This window comes from Argopecten irradians, chromosome 16 (assembly GCF_041381155.1).
Source record: "Argopecten irradians isolate NY chromosome 16, Ai_NY, whole genome shotgun sequence".
Taxonomy (NCBI): domain Eukaryota; kingdom Metazoa; phylum Mollusca; class Bivalvia; order Pectinida; family Pectinidae; genus Argopecten; species Argopecten irradians.
In genome coordinates, this window is record NC_091149.1 from 18,085,106 (window position 1) to 18,104,606 (window position 19,501).

At 39.8% G+C, this 19,501-nt stretch overlaps 1 protein-coding gene across 1 annotated transcript; it reads left to right on the forward strand.

Annotated features, from left to right (window-relative positions):
* The first annotated feature begins 1,037 nt into the window (after positions 1–1,037).
* Positions 1,038–16,029, forward strand: LOC138310987 (uncharacterized). The gene is made up of 9 exons (XM_069252402.1): positions 1,038–1,153; positions 1,702–1,791; positions 3,263–3,412; positions 3,903–3,995; positions 6,662–6,724; positions 7,187–7,231; positions 14,641–14,726; positions 15,105–15,180; positions 15,714–16,029. Exons 1-9 carry the CDS (start codon positions 1,097–1,099, stop codon positions 15,849–15,851), a joined length of 798 nt encoding a protein of 265 aa, XP_069108503.1. The 5' UTR covers positions 1,038–1,096; the 3' UTR covers positions 15,852–16,029.
* Positions 16,030–19,501: the final 3,472 nt, after the last annotated feature.

The window sequence follows — 19,501 nt, forward strand, 5'->3', positions numbered from 1 at the left end:
CCGACTGCTAAGCATTTTATCCACCCGCATCCTAGCAATGTCTCACAAAAACGCGAAAATAACCGTCATGTTATGGTGACTGATTCGGCCGTGTCACTCGTTCACATTGGCGACCCGCCATACGACAGTGCACCAAGCGAAGTTCGACAATGCGTCATGCGACAGTGTGTTTATTATATGGCGCATTGTTGCTCTTCGTTTGAATATTGGCGCTTTTTTTTTTTTTGCATTGTCGATTGCGCATTGTTGCACTGAAGCATGGCCGAAGTTAGCCAACATATAGCACCGGTATGCTAAATTATTCAGTACAGTACGTAATCACAGTATGTTGTTGCGCGTACATACCATAGACTCCCGTACTTCCGTGCATCCACGTCATTTTTCATGTTACAAGGACGTCATCAGAGGTTAAAACAATGTGGATGCAATGTCATTCCCTGCCGAATCCCTCCGAAGCAATCCAGGAAACCGGATCAAATTTCTATGACTCGGCTTTTGGGATATTTTACAATGAGGAAGTATAAAATCTAAATAAATACTGAATATCAGGATTCCCGTCTCTGCATTTCTGCATTTTCTGGACACTTTTAGTATTGAAGGTGTAGGGATAAATTGCTTCGGAGGGAATTCGACAGGGAATAACATTACATCTACATTGTTTCAACCCTGATTATGCCCCGGAGGCGATATAACTTTATACGGTAGTTTACTTACACTGTACTTAGAAAGGAGTAGTATTGAGAAAACCGGTCCTAACATTGCAAAGAAAATGGTTTAAAATAAATATAATCAAATTTCACAAGCAAACTAAGCAATAAAAACTAAACTAAGTTTGTCACCTGAATTACATCATCGGATTCAATCAACAGAACCAAAATAGAACATCGGTTGTTTTTCAATTATAGTGGTTCACAAAATAATATTATCTGTAACAGAAGAACGGGAAAATACACGTGTTTTCTTTTCGAATCTTGATCGACGAGATAATCTAGCAGCTCTACCAATTGTGCCAAATAAGCAGGTTCCGTCATCTGAATGAAAGCATTATGACGCGATAGTTTATGTGACGTCATAGAAGGGCTATTGTTATGACGTAATGATAAGGTTGCATGGAGATCTGGTTGAACGTGGTCCTTCTCTGAAACACACCGAGGTAGGGTTTATGGTAAAATTAATTTTCTAATCAAAATGATTGAAGGATTTAACATATTTATGTTATTATTAAGACCTTATTTACCATGTTAGTTTCTTACAATAATAATTAAGATTATCCCATTGAAAGATACGCAGTGCCGGGTTTCTAAGTTGTACTCAATTTTCGTTTTTTTTCACACATATTTCATTTTATATATATATTTTTTTTCATGCGTTGTATATAAGTAATGACATTTGTGTTAATACTCAATTTGACGTCATTAACTAATTTACTTTTAATTAGTTACTTTGCATGCATATTGGTAGTTATCGTATGAGACTGAGTTAATTCCAAAAAAGACTTTATCTCTTGTATTATAATTCTCAAATTATAATTTGACTTGCTGAATAATTTTGGTATTAGTTTTCAATACCCAGGAAATATGAAAAAATGCGTTGTTTACTGTATTAGATAACATGTTTTTATTATTATTATTATTATTTTGTTATAACATTTTTAAGAAGTTTGATTTTGTGTAGATATATAGTTTGCTTCCGTTACGCCAGATGGCTCACTCACCAGTACCCAGCGCGTCGACTTCTAGTCCAGACACCAAGGAGCTCGAAAGCCTTCTCCCCACATTTCTCCGACAAGCCGTAAGTTATCGAAAAAAAGTTATCTTAAAATGATCAACACAAACAGCATCCTTGATATTACAAGGATTACTATCACTGTTATCATATCAAATAATATCAAAATTTGCGATATCAAATGAAACGGGTAGTTTGGTTACACTACACAGTAGCGATATACATTTTGATTTAAACATATTTTATTTGCAATTTTTACAATACAAAAAGGATTGGGCACAAGTTAAAAAAACTTATATTAAGCCCGTTCCAGTTATTTTTTAACATATACAAGCAAATATACATCGTCAAGCTTTTCAAGCAAACTGACAAAATATCAAATAAAACAGATGGATGGATCAAGATAAAATGCGCGCTACGTAAAATAACAATTCACCAATAAATTGCAAGGCTATGCGAACCAATAGCATTGATTTACATTCGATATTTCACAAAAGGCACCGCGTAACGCGTACAGCATATTGAAGTGATTCATAACAAAAAAAATAAACACAAATAACCCTTGACCTTACGACATATCGAAGCGATTCATAATAGGATTGTACACAAATAACCCTTGACCCGTGAGGCTTGACCTTACGCATATTTATTTTCACGTGATACAAATTTTCGCGTAATTCCGCAAGAGGGTTCGAATGCGTGGATTCGAATGTTTCGCAAAGAATTGTAAAAAAGTATCTGGTATGTATACTGTTTATAAATTAATTCATGGGTATGTTGAAAATAAAGAGAGAAATATATTTATGCGCGAAAATTAAGTAGCTTACAGTATTCTGTTATCTTTTATTTTATTTATGTTACTCCTTTAGAGTCTTGCCTATTATATATATAACTCCGGGGTCCTGGAGATTCGAGGATGCGTACACTTGTATATCAAAGACTGCTTTTGGTAACATTCCTCATTGAAAATCCAGCTGTCACTGATTTTATTATGGTATTTGTCGCTAATTTTGTCAGTAGTAAATTAGATTTTATTATGGTATTTGTCGCTAATTTTGTCAGTAGTAAATTAGATTTTATTATGGTATTTGTCGCTAATTTTGTCAGTAGTAAATTAGATTTTATTATGGTATTTGTCGCTAATTTTGTCAGTAGTAAATTAGATTTTATTATGGTATTTGTCGCTTATTTTGTCTGTAGTAAATTAGATTTTATTATGGTATTTGTCGCTAATTTTGTCTGTAGTAAATTAGATTTTATTATGGTATTTGTCGCTAATTTTGTCAGTAGTAAATTAGATTTTATTATGGTATTTGTCGCTAATTTTGTCAGTAGTAAATTAGATTTTATTATGGTATTTGTCGCTAATTTTGTCAGTAGTAAATTAGATTTTATTATGGTATTTGTCGCTAATTTTGTCTGTAGTAAATTAGATTTTATTACGGTGTTTGTCGCTAATTTTGTCTGTAGTAAATTAGATTTTATTATGGTATTTGTCGCTAATTTTGTCAGTAGTAAATTAGATTTTATTGAACAGGCGGCCTTCCAAGAACTCGGTAAAGAGCTGGACAACTACATGAAAGGATCGAGGAGCATGAAGACTGTGGTCGAGGGCATCAATAAGACAGTTACCTCCCTTTGTGATAAGGCTTTGCCTCGATTTGATGAGTTTGCTGCCCTCATGGAGGTAATAGAAATAAACGAAAGCGTCATTAGACGGTTACCTCCCTTTGTCAAAAGACGTTGCCACGATTTAATGCATTTGCAGCCCTTTTGGAGGCCACTGTGTTGACAGCGACGTAGATAGTATATTAGTATATCTATGTCTCTAGTATTAAAAACGAAAAAAATCCCACCTACACTCAAACCTGCCTTCGCGTCCACCACTATACATGAAAACCAATTTCTTATTCAGAAGCAATACCAATAATCCCGGTCTCGGGAGACAGTTTATCGGGTTTGTCCCAACACCTCGGAAAAATAGTTTTGGCTGTTGACTGATAAGATATGAAGGAAACTCCTGTGAAGTCCTTGCATATGGTTCATAATTATGTAATGCAAGACAAATCAAGTAAATACACGTATTTTTGATTATGTTTATTTTTTGTTGATTGTTTAGGACCAAGCTCAGTTATGGACAATGTGTTTTGGATTATGTTATTTTGTTGATTGTTTAGGATCAAGCTCAGTTATGGACAATACTGGAGACCGATATACAGAAGATGGGCAAAGGCTTTAAACATTATGGAGAACAGTTCTACATGGTCCTGGTAAGTCCTACAGACTGATGATTGGTCTCTTAGTGTACATAAAGATCACTCATAGACAATCATGGCATATGATATAGTTGTGTGCAGTGGCATCCTTATGATTCTTATACAGAACATTAAGGAGAACAGTTCAACATGGTTCTGGTAAATCAGTGGCTTTTGGTAGAGGTATATGTATATCTATAGAGCCAAAACCCTGTGATACAGTCTGATAGAGATATATGTGCATCTATAGAACCAAAACCCTGTGATACAGTCTGATGCTTGATCTTTAAACATATTTTATTGAAACATGAGGATTGGGCACAAGTTATTTCAAATTATATCAAGCCCTCTCCAACAATATTACAAATATACATAATCAACGTTTGAAGATGGCAGACTTAAAATGTTATTCATTCAGAAACGAAATTTCATGCATACTCGAAATCAATATAAACATAGAATAAATGTAGTAGTTTTAAACATAAATTAATCTTTAAATGTATATATAGACAATTGACAATTCAAGTAGCATCCTTATAGTATTGCATGCAGTGTTCTCCCTTAAGAATTTTTTTTTCTCTGCTGGTCCTAAGGACCAGCTGACCCTAAAAGTTACCGGTCCTGTCTGAAAGTTACTGTTCCTTACAAAGTTACAATTCACCCTTGCAGTCTTATGATAATATATTTGCATATCCAGATTAGTATATAATCGTAGGCTTTCATCAAAGTTGACTGAAAACCAGAATATTACGAAAATTTGTTTTGTACAGTTTGATCTTCAACCTTTCTACAGTGCAACTGCTATTTTTTGTTTTGTATATATCCTCTATATATCTTACCAAAAGTTGCCAGTCAATTGATCAGCTACAGTGGCGTGGGAAGATGAAACGTAATGGAGGGGCAAAGGTCCTCAATATTTTGTAAAACCCCCTCCCCCCCCCCCCCGCGCCGCTATAGGAGGAGATTAATTCAACACACAACCATTTAAGCATTGATGTCACTATTTTTTAATTTTATCGGGGTATGAAAAAAAAAATTTGTTTGCAAACTGTGTGAATCCGCGTAGCGGATTCTCACAAAAGTTTGCAAACAATTTTTTTTTCATACCCCGATAAAATTAAAAAATAGTGACATCAATACTTATAATTAATTTTATACTCTATTTGATAAAATGAAGTATGTTTAAATGTAACATTATAGTGGTTTTTCAAGGGATTCTTTTTTCCGAATCAATACGCAACGTCAATGTCTCTATTGTGACGTCACGAAAACGTCGGGGTTTCGCGCCATTCTCGGATTTTTTTTTTCATAGTGGTATGCAAAAAAAATATTGACCAATCAGAAAGCCAGATTTGGTATGAAAACAAAGAAAAATTAATTATATATACTTTATATACTTTTTTTTTTCATATATCATTAAATATAATCCTTGTACACATTTATAGACAGTTGGGTCGCTAAAAGGAAATTAAAGAATACGCAAATTGGCCAAATAAGCGTGTGAGCGCCAAAGGCGCGAGATTTTGGGGTCTGGGGGTCGACCCCGGGAAAAATATTACGATTTAGAATGGCTGAGATGAGTTTTACAATGTATTTTGATGATTTTGCGAGCGCCCGAAAGCGCGAGATTTTGGTGTTTGGGGGGTTCGTGGGTCTCCCCCAGGAAAATATGTTACGATTTTGAATGGCTAAGATGATTTTTACGATGCATTTTGATGAATTTGAGAGAACCCGAAGGCGCGAGATTTTGGTGTTTGTGGGGTCCGGGGGTCTCCCCCCGGGAAAACAATTACGATTAAGAATGGCTGAGATGAGTTTTACGATGTATTTTAATGATTTTAAAGCGTTCTTACCATGGTATTTTTTCGATTTAAAGTAACCTGCATTTAGAAATGATAATATCGATAATTTTGTCGTCATATCACTGTGCAACCCAGCTCGATCTGAACATACGGGCTTCACACCATCGGCACACTGTTTTGTAACTCAGAATAATAATGAATTAATTGTCTTGCTAAGACATAAAAACAAAGTAATCTTTTAAAAGACATTTTTTGAGATACAAATGCAATACGTAGAATCCCTTAATGGACATTTTTAGTGTATTTCATGTGTATTGAATTTCTACTATTAAAAGTTTGAACATTATGTGCTTGAATGTTTTAGGAAATGCACCGCGCAGCGGAGAATGAAGTACGAAAAATGTGCAGGAGGACCTTTTTTTCTTTCAAATATGCATTTTAGAACATTTCAGTCGGCGAAAATGAGGGGGGGGGGGGGGGGGGCAAAAAGACATGTTTGCCCCCCGTCCTGGGGAAACGGGCCCCTCCGCTTCATACGCCCCTGAGCTACGTGGTAAAAATTGTCGGTCACGGGCAGACGGATAGGCATTGATTGCATGACATGACTTTGTTGTTGTGAAACAAGGGATATTTCAACAACAAATCTTGTTTATAGATTTTGTCACTGATGCTCAACTAGCTAACCACGAATATGTATATCCACGAAATGATATTAAATCAGCAAACCACGAAAAAAGTATAAACAAACAAATCATTATATACAGTATATCTAGCAGACTATTTCCTCACAATATTCCTTTCATGTAACATTTTTGTAGATTTGTGTCTTGTATGCTGATAATTATTATCGTTTCTTGTTTTATTGTTTATATATATAAGAAAGCCGTTGACCTCCGCAAGAAGAGCAGGAAAGAGCTCGGCGATCTACGTGCCCATTTTCAGGTAATCCATATTTAGATATATTGTATACAGAATCATTTTCGATAATCCAAGATACTCTACTGTGTAAATTATTGTTGAAGGAGTAAATATTCGGCAATATTGCACATCACAGAGTTATCTGCCCTTGTGAGTAGGTATTGATTGTTACGTCAATATTCTGTGAGCGATACATCATATTTTTCGGTTAAAACGACGTAATTTATGCAAGGGAGATAAATCCGTAATATGCAAAGATGGTATACAATATCTGACAATATGTTGAAAGTCTATATGCTGTAATGTATTTTTTATCACAATGCAAACTGTTTTTAATTATTTTTTTTATTCTGATATAAGATATCACAAATACAGCTTGATATCACTATTCTCTTGAAATCGACGACATCTGAGAGTTAAATACGTTCTCCGGTGTTTAATTGGTCGTTGATATAGCGCGATTAGGATTGATTATTTCTATTACAGAAGCTGGATGACAGTTTCATGGTTAAAAAGTCGGAGAAAGTCAAGGTATGTTTTACACCCTAAAACTTATGAATGGAATTGGTCACGATATTCATATTTTATATACTTGTTGAAATAGATAGTTCAATAATATATACAGTATCGGCATCACAGGGACCTGGCACGAATTTATGATGATACTTATACTTAAATACATATACACTGTTGGTTAAAAATTCGTGTCAGGTACCTATGGTGTGCATCGCATCACAAAGTCCATGATAATTTTAGATGAACATCTAGCCCGAGATACTCTTGCCCTGACACCAGACATAGACATTATGACAGATAGATGTCTGCCTAACCTACATGTATCTGTCATAATGTCTAAGTCTGGTGTCAGCGCCAGAGTATCTCGTGCTAGATGAACACAAGTTCATGGATTAGCTTTCATATAAATTATCATTTTAGTAATCTGCAAAAAGGTGAAATTTTAGCAAATTTGGATTACGAAAAGTATTTGAGTTATAGATTATAAGAGTTGATTTGGTTCAAAAGAGTCCAATCTGATTAAAATACAGATCCTTATAACCACTACGTTCAAAAGGGGATCTGACAACATCCCATAATGGGTCATGTTCGGATGTCCTTTGTACCACGTGTACTTAAGATCAAATACATTTTCTACACATTGCTACGTCAATTGATAACGCCCTTTAGTCCCAGTATGCTTATACATTTAGTTTTGTTGTGCTCTTTGGGCGAGATGACTACGTAGGCGAAAATAACTCAGACAGCTTTTTCAACTTTTTCGTCCCCAGTCAAGATTCTGGCAGTGCCAATTTGATTGGCCATTTCCAAAGGTCATCCTGACGTGACCCCTAATGGAATGTTGTCAGATCCTCATATCAAACGTAGTGATAATAAGGATCTGTATTTTAATCAGATTGAGAAGAGTCATGAATACGGGTAACTCTGTTGCTGACATAGATGTAGAATAGACTTGATTTGTTTTCCGTGTATTCACAGGGACCTGGCACGAAAATTTTTAACCAACAGTATACATATATATATATATATGTATACTGTTGTTTAAAACTTTCGTGCCAGGTCCCTGTGTGTATGTTTACATTCACTTGTCACTTATACTACAATAAACAATATACAACAGGGCAAAGTGAATTTCATTTCAGTAATACGTTACCATAACTTTAGTATGCAAATACGCTACCTACACCCATCTTTGTAGCCCCAACAAACATAAGATTTGAGAATCCCGTCTCCCTACCGTACCTCATCTCGTACTCGACGAGAGTAACATAGAGTGGTCTCCCTTCCTCTTTCCTTTATGGCGCTACACAGCTCGGACGGCAATTGCATTGTGTCTATTTCGTTTCGCTGTTAGGTCCATTTATTTGACGTTTTAGTCAAATTTTTTCACACATTCAGTTGTGTGTTTACCCATCTGCCCTGTATTGTTATCTTTTTGTACTGTCATTCGTTTTTTTGTGCCTTTTTCGGCCGTTTGTTGACTGTTCCACGTGCTTGCCGGTGTTCCGTGCGATCCGTCATTACTGGTGACGTCTCGCTGTTTCCGGTTTGTTTACGTTTGTTTTTTGTTCGGTTTTTCGTCGCTGAGGCTTCGTTGCCGTTTTTATTAGGTAAGATTTGTGTCACCTAACACTGTTTTTTTACGTGTTTAGTGTGTGTTGCTTATATTTTACGTTTTTGACGTATTTTTCTTACCTTGTTTACGTAATTGTCGTTGTAATGCCTGGTATGTCCCGCTCGGGTCAGCTTCAGGGGTCTGCTCATGGGTGTTCCCATTTCTATGAGGAACGGGACCCACATGATGCATGTCCCCTATGTCGCCCTTGTCATGAGTCCTCTCCTTGTGAACTTTGTCCAGTTGGAGAGGCTCTTGGCCAGGCCGGCATTACACCAAGGCGATCTTCGTCCTCCCGTAAGAGGGATTCGTCCTCATCTTACGGGAGGAGAAGGAAGCAGGCTTCTAGTTCTGTTTCTGTTCCTGTCTCGGTAGTTCCTGTCTCTACAGGTTCTTCTCGAGATCAGGGGGTGGTCCCTCCTGTCCAGGATGTTCCTGGAGTAGGGGAGGGGCAGCCTGACCCTGACGTTTCTCGGTCTAGGGTCGAATTGGCTGGGAATGCTCGTAAGCTTCCATGCTTGCCTTCGGGTAGGGACTACCAGCCGCCGGTCTCTGACGTTGTCAGCGGCTCCGGCATTCCAGGTGGTGTTGCTGTTGGGGGCGGTCTTGATGCCGGACCTATTCGTCCGAGTTTGGGTTCAGGGACTACAGACTTCCTTTCTGGTTTGTCCGTTTCCACTGGGATTAGTGATGCGCAGCTCTCTAATCCCGGCATCAATTCTGGTCCAACTTTCCCTCCCGTCCAGTTACCTGGTCCCGGTCCTATTAGGTCCGCTCCTGAGTGTGCTGGCTCGGTTTTCCCAGGGGGTCATCCTCAGGGTCCTTGGTTTGTTGGTCAGGTGTCCGATTTTCGGCCTCCTTTTCCCCCTGACTTAGGGTATACGGCTGCCTGCGGGCAACCATCCTTGGGCCGCCCAAACCAGCCTGCGGATGGTTTTGGGTTTCAGCAGCATCCCGGCAGATATGGGCCTAGCCCATACATGTCCGGGTTTCCACTTGGAGGGAGTGGTGGTCCAACCTCGTCCTTTGGTCAGGTTGGCCAGCCCCAGTCTCAGGCAGGCCAGTTTGGCCAGTTCTGGGGTCACTCCCAATCCACGGGACCTTTTCCGTATTTTCAGGGATACGGTTTTAACCCCATGGCTATTCCTTCTTGGAACCCTTGGGGTTTGGTCTCTCCCTCGCGGAGACCTGTCAGCGGGTCGGTTGCTCCCCCCCCCCCCCAACCTACTGTTGCTTCGGGTGCCGTTACGGCCGGTCCTAGAAAGGTTCGCCGGACCTTTAGGACTTCTGCTTCTCGTGCAGTCCCGTTTGTCTCCGAGTCCAAGGGTCGAGCTTCGTCCGTTAGGTCGAAGCCCTCAGCTTCTGTGGTTAGGAGTTCGGCTCCTAAACGCCACTTGTTGGAGCCTGCTCAGGAGAGTTTTCCTGAGTCTGCCTCTTTTGCTGGCCCTTTTCTCCCCGTTGGCACCTCGGGTCCAGGCAACGAGGAGGATATGGACTGTGAGGTCGTGGGTTCGGCAGAGGATGATGATGTTGTTCATCTCTCCCCTAGCTGCTCCGATATTGACCAATCTGGTTTGTCGGATGCAGATCCTCAGGTTGAGGATTTCTAGGAGGAGGGTGACCTCGAGGCTGCTGAGGTAGATGCCCAGCAGGTTTTGTCTGGGATGCGGGCCCTTAGGGCCGATGTATCTCGGATTCTCGGGGCGGAGGTTTGCCCACCACCTTCCGCATCATCCATCCCGGAGTCCACCACCCTTTTGGGTTCTTTGGTGGCTCCACGGGCATCTGCTCAGTCAGATCGCTTACTGCCAGAAGGCACTATTGTGTCTTCAGCTCTGGCCACTGCCCAGTCTCGAGTTATGGAGAAGAATTCTTCTTCATCTCGCACGCATGGGTTTGCCGGGTTGCAGCTCAGTGTTGGTGATTTATCAGAGGTTCAGGCCTCTGATTATGCCATTCACGATGGACTGCTGTCCTCTCAGCCAGCTAAGCTGGAGTCTAGAGAATTGGCAGCTTGGCCCGGCAAGTCAGTGGACCGGGTGGTGTTCGGCTCCAAGGAGCACCACAAGATGGAGAGGCTACTGCGCCTTTCCATTCAAATTCTGTCTTATATAGACTTTCTGACGGTTAGTCTATATAGGGTATCCGATGTGCCTGAGGGTCGGATATCTGAGACAGAGCAGGCCGACATTCAGAACAGAGTTACCTCCACTTCAAGATGGAGACTCCACGGAGCATCATAGCTTCGGTGAGAGTGGGGATGTGGGCTACTTCAGTAGATCTGAAGGATGCCTACTTCCACATTCCCATCAAGAAGTCGGCACGGAAATTCCTCCGTTTCACTTGCAACGGGAAGGTTTTTCAGTTCCGGGCCATGCCTTTCGGGCTCACGACAGCTCCTTTGGTTTTCACCAAGCTGCTGCAGGTTGTCGTGGGGTTTCTGCACTCCAGGGGAATAGATGTTCACATCTATTTCGACGATTCCCTCATGCTCCACCTAGTGCGGGAATCTTTGGTGCAGAACACCCGTCTGGTCCTGAAACTTTTGCTCAAAGTCGGCTTCATTCCTTCCAGAGAGAAGTCCGAGGTCTCCCCTTCTCGAGACTTTGTCTTCCTGGGAAACCGTTTCAACACGGTTCAGGGCATTGCCCTTCCACCTTTGGAGAAGTTCGAGAAGGCCAGAGATCTTGCTCTGACCTTCATCAGTTGGTCACACGTCCAGGTGCGTTGGTTTCTCAGTTTTCTGGGTTATCTCAACTCCCTGGGCAGATGTGGTCCCCCTTGGGAGACTTCACATCAGACCTCTCCAGATGTTTCTCCTCGCGAACTGGGTTCCTGCCAGCAGGGAATGGGAGGCTTGGCTTCCTCTCAACCAGTCCGTGAAGGAGTTTGCACGGTGGTGGACTCTCAAAGACAATGTTCTACAGGGGGTTTCGTTGTCCAAGCCAGCTCCCACCATGACCTTGTTCACGGACGCGTCCATGACAGGTTGGGGGGCTTACCTCGATGGCCATTGCCGGTCGGGGGAATGGTCTGGGGATCAGCTCTCCGAGCACATCAATGTGCTGGAGATGAGGGCTGTTCTGTTGGCTTTGCAGGCTTTTCGAAAGATTCTGCATTCCAAGGTGGTTTGTGTGGCTACGGACAACTCTACAGTTGTCGCGTATCTGGAGAGACAGGGGGGACAAGGTCCCACGTCCTTTGTGCCCTCGCTATCCGTATTCTTCTTCTCTGTCAGGAAATGCAGTTGACTATTCTAGTCAAGCATCTTCCAGGCAGGTTGAATGTTCTGGCGGATACTCTCTCCAGGCGCCGCCAGCCGGTTCTGACAGAATGGCAACTAAATCCCTCGATCTTCGAGGGCATTTGTCTGGTGTGGGACAGGCCTCATATAGACCTTTTCGCCACTTCCCTGAACAACCAGCTGCCAACCTTTGTCTCTCCGGTGCCAGACCAATTGGCTTGGGCTGTGGACGCGCTATCTCTGGATTGGGAGGGGATGCAGGCTTATGCATTCCCTCCATTCAACCTGGTGGGCAGGGTTCTACAGAAGTTTCGGACGCATCATTGCTCCCTCCTTCTGATAGCGCCCCTGTGGCCGAGACAACCATGGTTTCCGGAGCTATTGTCGTTTCTGGTGGATGTTCCTCTGGTTCTTCCACTCAGATCCAATCTCCTGCTCCAGCCTCGGTCACGGACGATGCATTCACGTCCCGAGATCCTCCACCTTCACGCGTGGAAGCTATCTCAGGAGGCCTCGCTCAGGCAGGCTTTTCTTCGGACGTGTCAGCCCGCATCGCCCGATCAATTAGGTCTTCCTCTTCTGCCGTCTACCAGTCACGCTGGAAGATCTTCTGTGATTGGTGTATCGGCAGGAAGATTGATCCGATCAAGGCTTCTGTCCAGCTGATTGCAGATTTCCTTCTCTATTAATTTAGGGAACGGAATCTCGCCTCTGGTACTATTGCGGGATACCGCACGGCTATTGCCAGTGTACTGTCTTTTCATGATAGACGAGAGGTAGGTTCTTCCACCTCGTTGTCTGCTATGATTAGGGGCTTCAGTCTGGACAGGCCTAGGGTACGGCAGTTAGCTCCACAGTGGAACCTAGCTCTTGTGTTAGAGTCACTGAAGGGGGCTCCTTATGAGCCTTTGGGGTCTGTCTCCCTAAAGTTTTTAACTTTTAAGACTGTCTTCCTGCTTGCCCTTGCCTCAGGCCGTAGGAGGAGTGATATCCATGCTTTGTCTGTTCACTCTTCGTGCCTTCGTTGGGCCAGAGATAGCTCTGCCGTTACCCTTCTCACTGATCCTGCCTTTTTGGCAAAGAATCAGGTTCCTGGTTTTTCGCCCGATCCCATTAGGATTCCTTCCTTGACAGTCTCTGTTGAGTCTGAGGAGAATGATCAGTTGCTGTGCCCCTGTCGAGCACTTAGGTTTTACCTTGATAAAACTAAGGGGGGGGGGGGGGGGGGGGGGGCGAGGTACTCGATCTCGTCTATTCTTGCCCATTAAACAGGGTCAGCAGGATATCTCCTCCCAATCCATTTCCAGATGGATATGTCAGGTGATAAAGATTGCTTATGAGCTATCTAATGATCTATCTCGGGGGCGAAATGTAAGGTGAGGGCTCATGAGGTTAGAGCCCTTGCAGCTTCTTTGGCTCTCCTAAATGGGTCCTCATTCCAGGACATCATGTCTGCTGCCTTTTGGCGTGGTCAGTCTACTTTCACTGACTTTTACCTCCGGTCCCTGTCCTCTCATTCTGAGGGACTGTTTTCCTTGGGTCCAGTTGTGGCGGCTCAGTCTGTGACTGTTCCTCCGCCCTAAACATGGTATTTATTTTTGGTTTTAACTGTATGCGGGCAGGCATCACGATGGTACTCCTCTTTTCTCTGAGAGGTATTCCATTTTTTATCCCTTTCCTTCGGGGGGTTCCTGGAACCCCTTTTTATTCTCCCTACTGGGGCTTGTCTCCTGGATTTGACGTTTGATTGGGCTGCCTGGCTTCGGACTCTCCACTACGATAAGACGAATTCGCATACTAAAGTTATGGTAACGTATTACTGAAATGAAATTGAGGTTTTTCAATGTAAAACCAATTTTCATGATGTAATACTTACCATAACTTTATGGAGTCCCACCCTTCTGTTTCCTCCCCTTTCCTCCTCAGCCATTTTGCCCCTGTGGCTCCATAAAGGGTTTTTGAGGAAGGGAGACCACTCTATGTTACTCTCGTCGAGTACGAGATGAGGTACGGTAGGGAGACGGGATTCTCAAATCTTATGTTTGTTGGGGCTACAAAGATGGGTGTAGGTAGCGTATTTGCATGCTAAAGTTATGGTAAGCATCATGAAAATTGGTTTTACATTGAAAAACCTGAAGTCTATAGGGGTATATCTGACAACCAAAATATGACAATTATGATATCACTAATGTTGCCATGGTAACCTCATTTGATTACCGTTAAAATGGCTGTTCCATCTTGTGAGTTAAATCGTTGTTGATAAACGTTTTTCACCTCGTCTAACGTTAATGCAGAGCCCCCTAAATGAGTTATTAATGTAAATACTGTATAGTAAAGTATGAAACTATTTTGTGTTTGTAGAAGCCAAAGCTTTGGAGTCAACCTTCTCATAATGCGCTAGCGCTAGCTAGCTGCGCATGCATTATGAAGATTGTCAGTAAAGCTTTGGCATCATTAGGAAGACAGTTTAATGCTTAAGTACATCTTTTCAAAACCCAATACAAACATGTGTACAAAATGGTATTATTTGGACGAGTCTAGAATATTGTGTTATTGTTTCTACAGGCCCGACAGGCGATGGAGACCAAGCTGGCCGACTGCTTGAACATAGATCGGTGTTTGGTAGACCGGATAAAAGAAATCCAACTAGGGTTTGTATTTTTACAATGTAAAACGATCTCTCACAAAATAAGGTAAATCATGTACGTGTTCAGTAATTGTATAATTTATCTCAAATTTATATATTGTAAACGTTAATTTTTTTGGCGGTAACCATATTTTGGCGCTTTTGGAACGTGTCATTTAGAATTTATATTAAGACTTCTTTTTATTTAAAATAAATTAAATACGAGTGATTGTGCTTGATTAGTGTATTAATCACATTCACGAATTCATTGTAACATACCACTAACTCACTCAAAATCTTGGCACTCAGTTAGATTTTGTTGTGCAAAATTAAGAACATTAACAGATGACCAAAAAAAAAGTTTTCAAATTCTCAACCTGTTTTTGTTTCTTTTCTTTTCTAGACAGCGTGAATTCATTGCTGATCAATACAGTAAATTCATGGCCGCACAGGCTGGGTTCTGTAAGGACACTCTTCAGGTAAGTTTGTAATTAAGAAATTAAAATCGATATTTTCTTATGGTGATTGCGATCTATCGTTATCATCACATAACCCCGTTATACCGCCAAAATAACCTATAGATAAAAGACGGCAGTATAACGAGAGACATCGTCAGAGACCCGCGTTGATTGCGCTATGCTACGCTAAATGTAGTCCGCTAAACCTCCTATATCATTATGATTTCTTTTAGTTCTATTTTTTTGTTTTTTTGTTGTTTTTTTTTTTTTTTTTTTTTTTGTGCTGAATATCATATTAGGTAAATCTAAAAAACCAAAAGCCCAACAATATTGGCTTTTTGTGCCTAATATCATATTAGGTAAATCTAAAAAAAAAAAAAAAGCCCAACAATATTGGCAGGTTTAGCGAACTACGCTAAATAGCAATCATTTGTCTCAAATACCAGAAATTTGAAGTGATGGCAACATTTTATTATGCCATGAAAGTGATATCTTTTCCGGTACAACAGTAGCTACCGGGGACCCACCTTAAAACAATGATTCTCTCTTTACAGGTGTTGAATTTGGTACCCGACATACTGACAGGGTTTTTACCAAGGAAACCATCTGCTCGAGCAAAGCCGGAGAAAAAGAAACTCGACCTCCCAGTACCCAAACCGCCCAAGAAGAAGAGTTCAAATAGGCGATTTTAAGCGTGGTTACATTCACAGGGACCTGACTAAAATTCCCAACCAAACATTATTATCATTAATATATAAATGTATAATAGTATCACACCATGATACATTTACAGTTGGTTGCAGATCATACCAGGTCCCTCTGGTTCAATTAATGTTCTTTCTTGGCGTATTAATAAAGAGTAAAAAATTATGTAGCTTGTCATTGGTTGAAGGACAATGAAATTGCACCAACATAAGTTTTTTTTTCTCACTTCACTTCTAAAACAACTCCCCCACACTTGTATAGCCAGCAAGCTCTGTTTGCTCAAGAGAAAAAAATACTCATCTCTTGGATGGCCGTATATTTTATTTTTACCAATTAGATGCAACTATTTTCATATTATCATTTTCTCGTGTAAAGGTGCGGCATATAAATAAAATGCCAAAAGACATCATATGGTGCGAACGAGAGTGAAACACGGTATGATTTGCCCTCGATCTTCTACTTTTAGAATTTAACTTCGATCACTCGATTCGCAACTCTTCTGTTTCTGGAAGTTTCTTCCGTTTAGGAGCTGAAAGGTCTTCTGGGCATACTATTCCGTCTTTGCATATTACAGAGCTCCCTTGCGGGTAAGTATCGATTGTTACGTCATTATTTGTAGTTTTCTCCGAAACGTATGAGTTACGCTCCCAAACACATGACGTCACAATCAATACCTACCCGCAAGGGCTGACAACTCTGTAATATGCATCGGAATAACAAACGGTATGTGTAGTTAATGATGTAAATCCAATATACTATATTGTACATGGATAGAAAGACTATCTAAGGGACAAAAAATATTGTCAAATGTATTTATAGTCAAAATCTCAGTCGGTGCCCGACTGGTCGTATTGTATGGAAATCTACAAAAGGACATTCAGAACAAGAGGCCCAAATGGGCTTCAGTGGATTTATAGACAAAGGGAGATAACTCGTATGTTGTTGATTTTCACATATTTGAACTTTATGACCTTCAAAGAAGGGTAGCCCTTCATCCCAACATGCTCAAATCAGGCCACTAATTATTTAGAGGGAAGTCGTTTAAAAAGTAGCCTAGAAAGACCATGTGAACTTGAATGAAGACCAAGGTCATTTATTTGAACAAACATAGTAGTCATCACTGTATCACACTAAAGTCCCAATATCAGGTCTCTAGGCTTAATTGTTATTGAAAAGAAGTTGTTTTGATTTTTGTAGCCTATTTCACCCATGAGACCTTCAAAATTAATGTAATTCAGTGGTAAAGAATTGTATTGCTTATGCCCTGTAGGGCTCTACATTGCCATCCAAAAAGTTCTGTAATATGTGTAGTTTTACAAATATACATAAAGTACAGAAAATGCTAACTTTGTTTATACAGGCATCAGTAAATCTTATTCATCAACTTATTTATCTTCCCTAACTCATTGGTTTTTTCGAGAGCTTTCTTAGAGATAAATTGCCAGCAAATTTTAACATCTAGCTGTACCAAAACATCCAGAGGGCAGTGTATATATGAGAAACAACAGACAACATTATTTGATTTTTAATTTTATATTTCTGTCACTTTCTCTTCCAGTACAAATTTATACATTATCACAATGATAATGTATACAACATCCATACATCACACACTCTCTCTCCTCACATTTCACAATTACAACTGAACAAGTCGCAATACATCATGCACAGGGACTTGGAACAAACCCCAATTTATGGTCTATATGTATAGTAATAATGTACCAAGGCCCTGTGTCTCTATTTCTCCACAATTGCCCTCCAAGTGCTAATAATATTGGTTTCCAGTTATTTCTTAGCTTGTATATCATAAGAGACACACGGGCTTGACAGGAAATATCAATGTATGGCTCATGTATATTTCTTATATAAATAAACATTGACTGAAGGTTTAGAATTGTATCAAGCCCCTGTGCCACTTAGCAGACTTGGCTAGAGTTTTTACAGAACAAACTTATGTCAGTGTTACACTGTAAGTCTCCCAACAATTGTATATTGAGGTTCATACACTCTGAATTAAAATAGTCCCTTGATGTTTGACATTGTCATATGATGGTCATGTGAATTTTTAACCCTCTTACTAATCATCTGTGTCAAAGACCTAAGGTTGGTAATAGCAGTACGCTACGCTATTCCTATCATGCTACAGTTATGGTAATAAGTGAAGCGTAGCGTATTGCAATCAATCTCGGGTATGCAATGATGCCTGTACATGAAGATGATATCATTTATCGCATTACAGATATGTTTCAAAACTTCTAACCGCTGAAATTAAAATGAAAATGACAAATAGTTTGTACAAACTGCTTTGAAACAGCAATATACTGGTACACATACAAAATTTCAATCTATATAACATTAATGTTACAATAACTTACGGTGGAACCTATCCCATGGATATCAGTAGAAATCTATGGTGTGATGTCAGGATTATTGTGAACTAAGGTTTAACCAGTGGAGACAGATGAGAGTGACCAAGATATATAAACTTGGAACGTTTTCATGGAACATTTAGATATTCAATTTTCAGATACAGGAGCTTAATACAGTGGACCCTCGGTAATCCAGACACTTGCGTCATCAGTCCAAACAGTCCAGATTACAAATTTTCAGAAGTGTAGAATTCTGTCTACTTAAGTCAATAATCAAATCTGTTTCTTGATATTTATGGATTGTGAGTTTTCCGGACTGTCGTTTTCTAGATATTATCGCAGGTCTACTGTGCTGTTTGTTATTTGTTAGAATATATAAAGTACAGGATGAGCAAGGTAAGGTTAGAAATAAAATTAAGGGATTTCTATGTTTTTGAATGTTTGTCGTGTTGAGCAAAAAAAAAAAAAAAAAAAAAAAAAAAATTATTTTATTAAATATAGATATATTTGATGAATAACAATAAATGCTGAATGAAAAGATATAAAAATGTTGTGATGGAGTTTGTTCTCAACTTCATCAACAATCATTATTTAAAGTTGAAGATTTCCCAGAGCTGGACTACGTACTACCCAGAAAATATGTGTGTATTTATTTGCATAACATTAATATGTGTAGATCAAATATGAATAAATGAATTCTTGTTATGAATGATTACTAGAAGCATACCGGTACATTACAAATAACCTTACTAGCAATACAAGGTTAAATTAAAAAGATCATGAAAATCATTTACAAAGTGCTGAAAAAATTATTTTCTTGTTTGTATAAATCATAGACTAGTTATAGAAAACTCACTCATGCACCAAGATGCTAGTATTTTTTAACATACAACTTTAAAATCATGTAAAAAAAAAAAAAACAAGCTTAATACCAAAAAATACACTCTTGTCAATGCTTTGAACTTTGAATTAGAAAAGCCTAACGCCATTCTTAACTCTTTCATCCCTATATAACTTTATTAGACTCTACCATGCATTGTTCTGGACAAGTCCATATGATCTATAGTGGTGAAAGGGTTAACACATTTTTGTGAAGTTTCCACCTTCTACAGCAAACTGTAATCATACTTATTTTGGTAAAATCAAATTTTAGTGCAAATATGATCTGATGTAGCTAGGTTAGCACAATGATATAAAAATATAATTAGCATGACCATCCATAGCACTGAACTCATTGTGCAAAAGCGCTGAAATACTGCTAAAATTGT

Excerpts from the sequence above, each read along its gene's own strand:
- LOC138310987 (XM_069252402.1), top strand. The coding sequence starts at position 1,097 with ATGATAAGGTTGCATGGAGATCTGGTTGAACGTGGTCCTTCTCTGAAA. Across the intron at positions 1,154-1,701 it reads CTTCTCTGAAACACACCGAG|ATGGCTCACTCACCAGTACC; the intron begins GTAGGGTTTATG and ends CCGTTACGCCAG. Across the intron at positions 6,725-7,186 it reads ATCTACGTGCCCATTTTCAG|AAGCTGGATGACAGTTTCAT; the intron begins GTAATCCATATT and ends TTTCTATTACAG.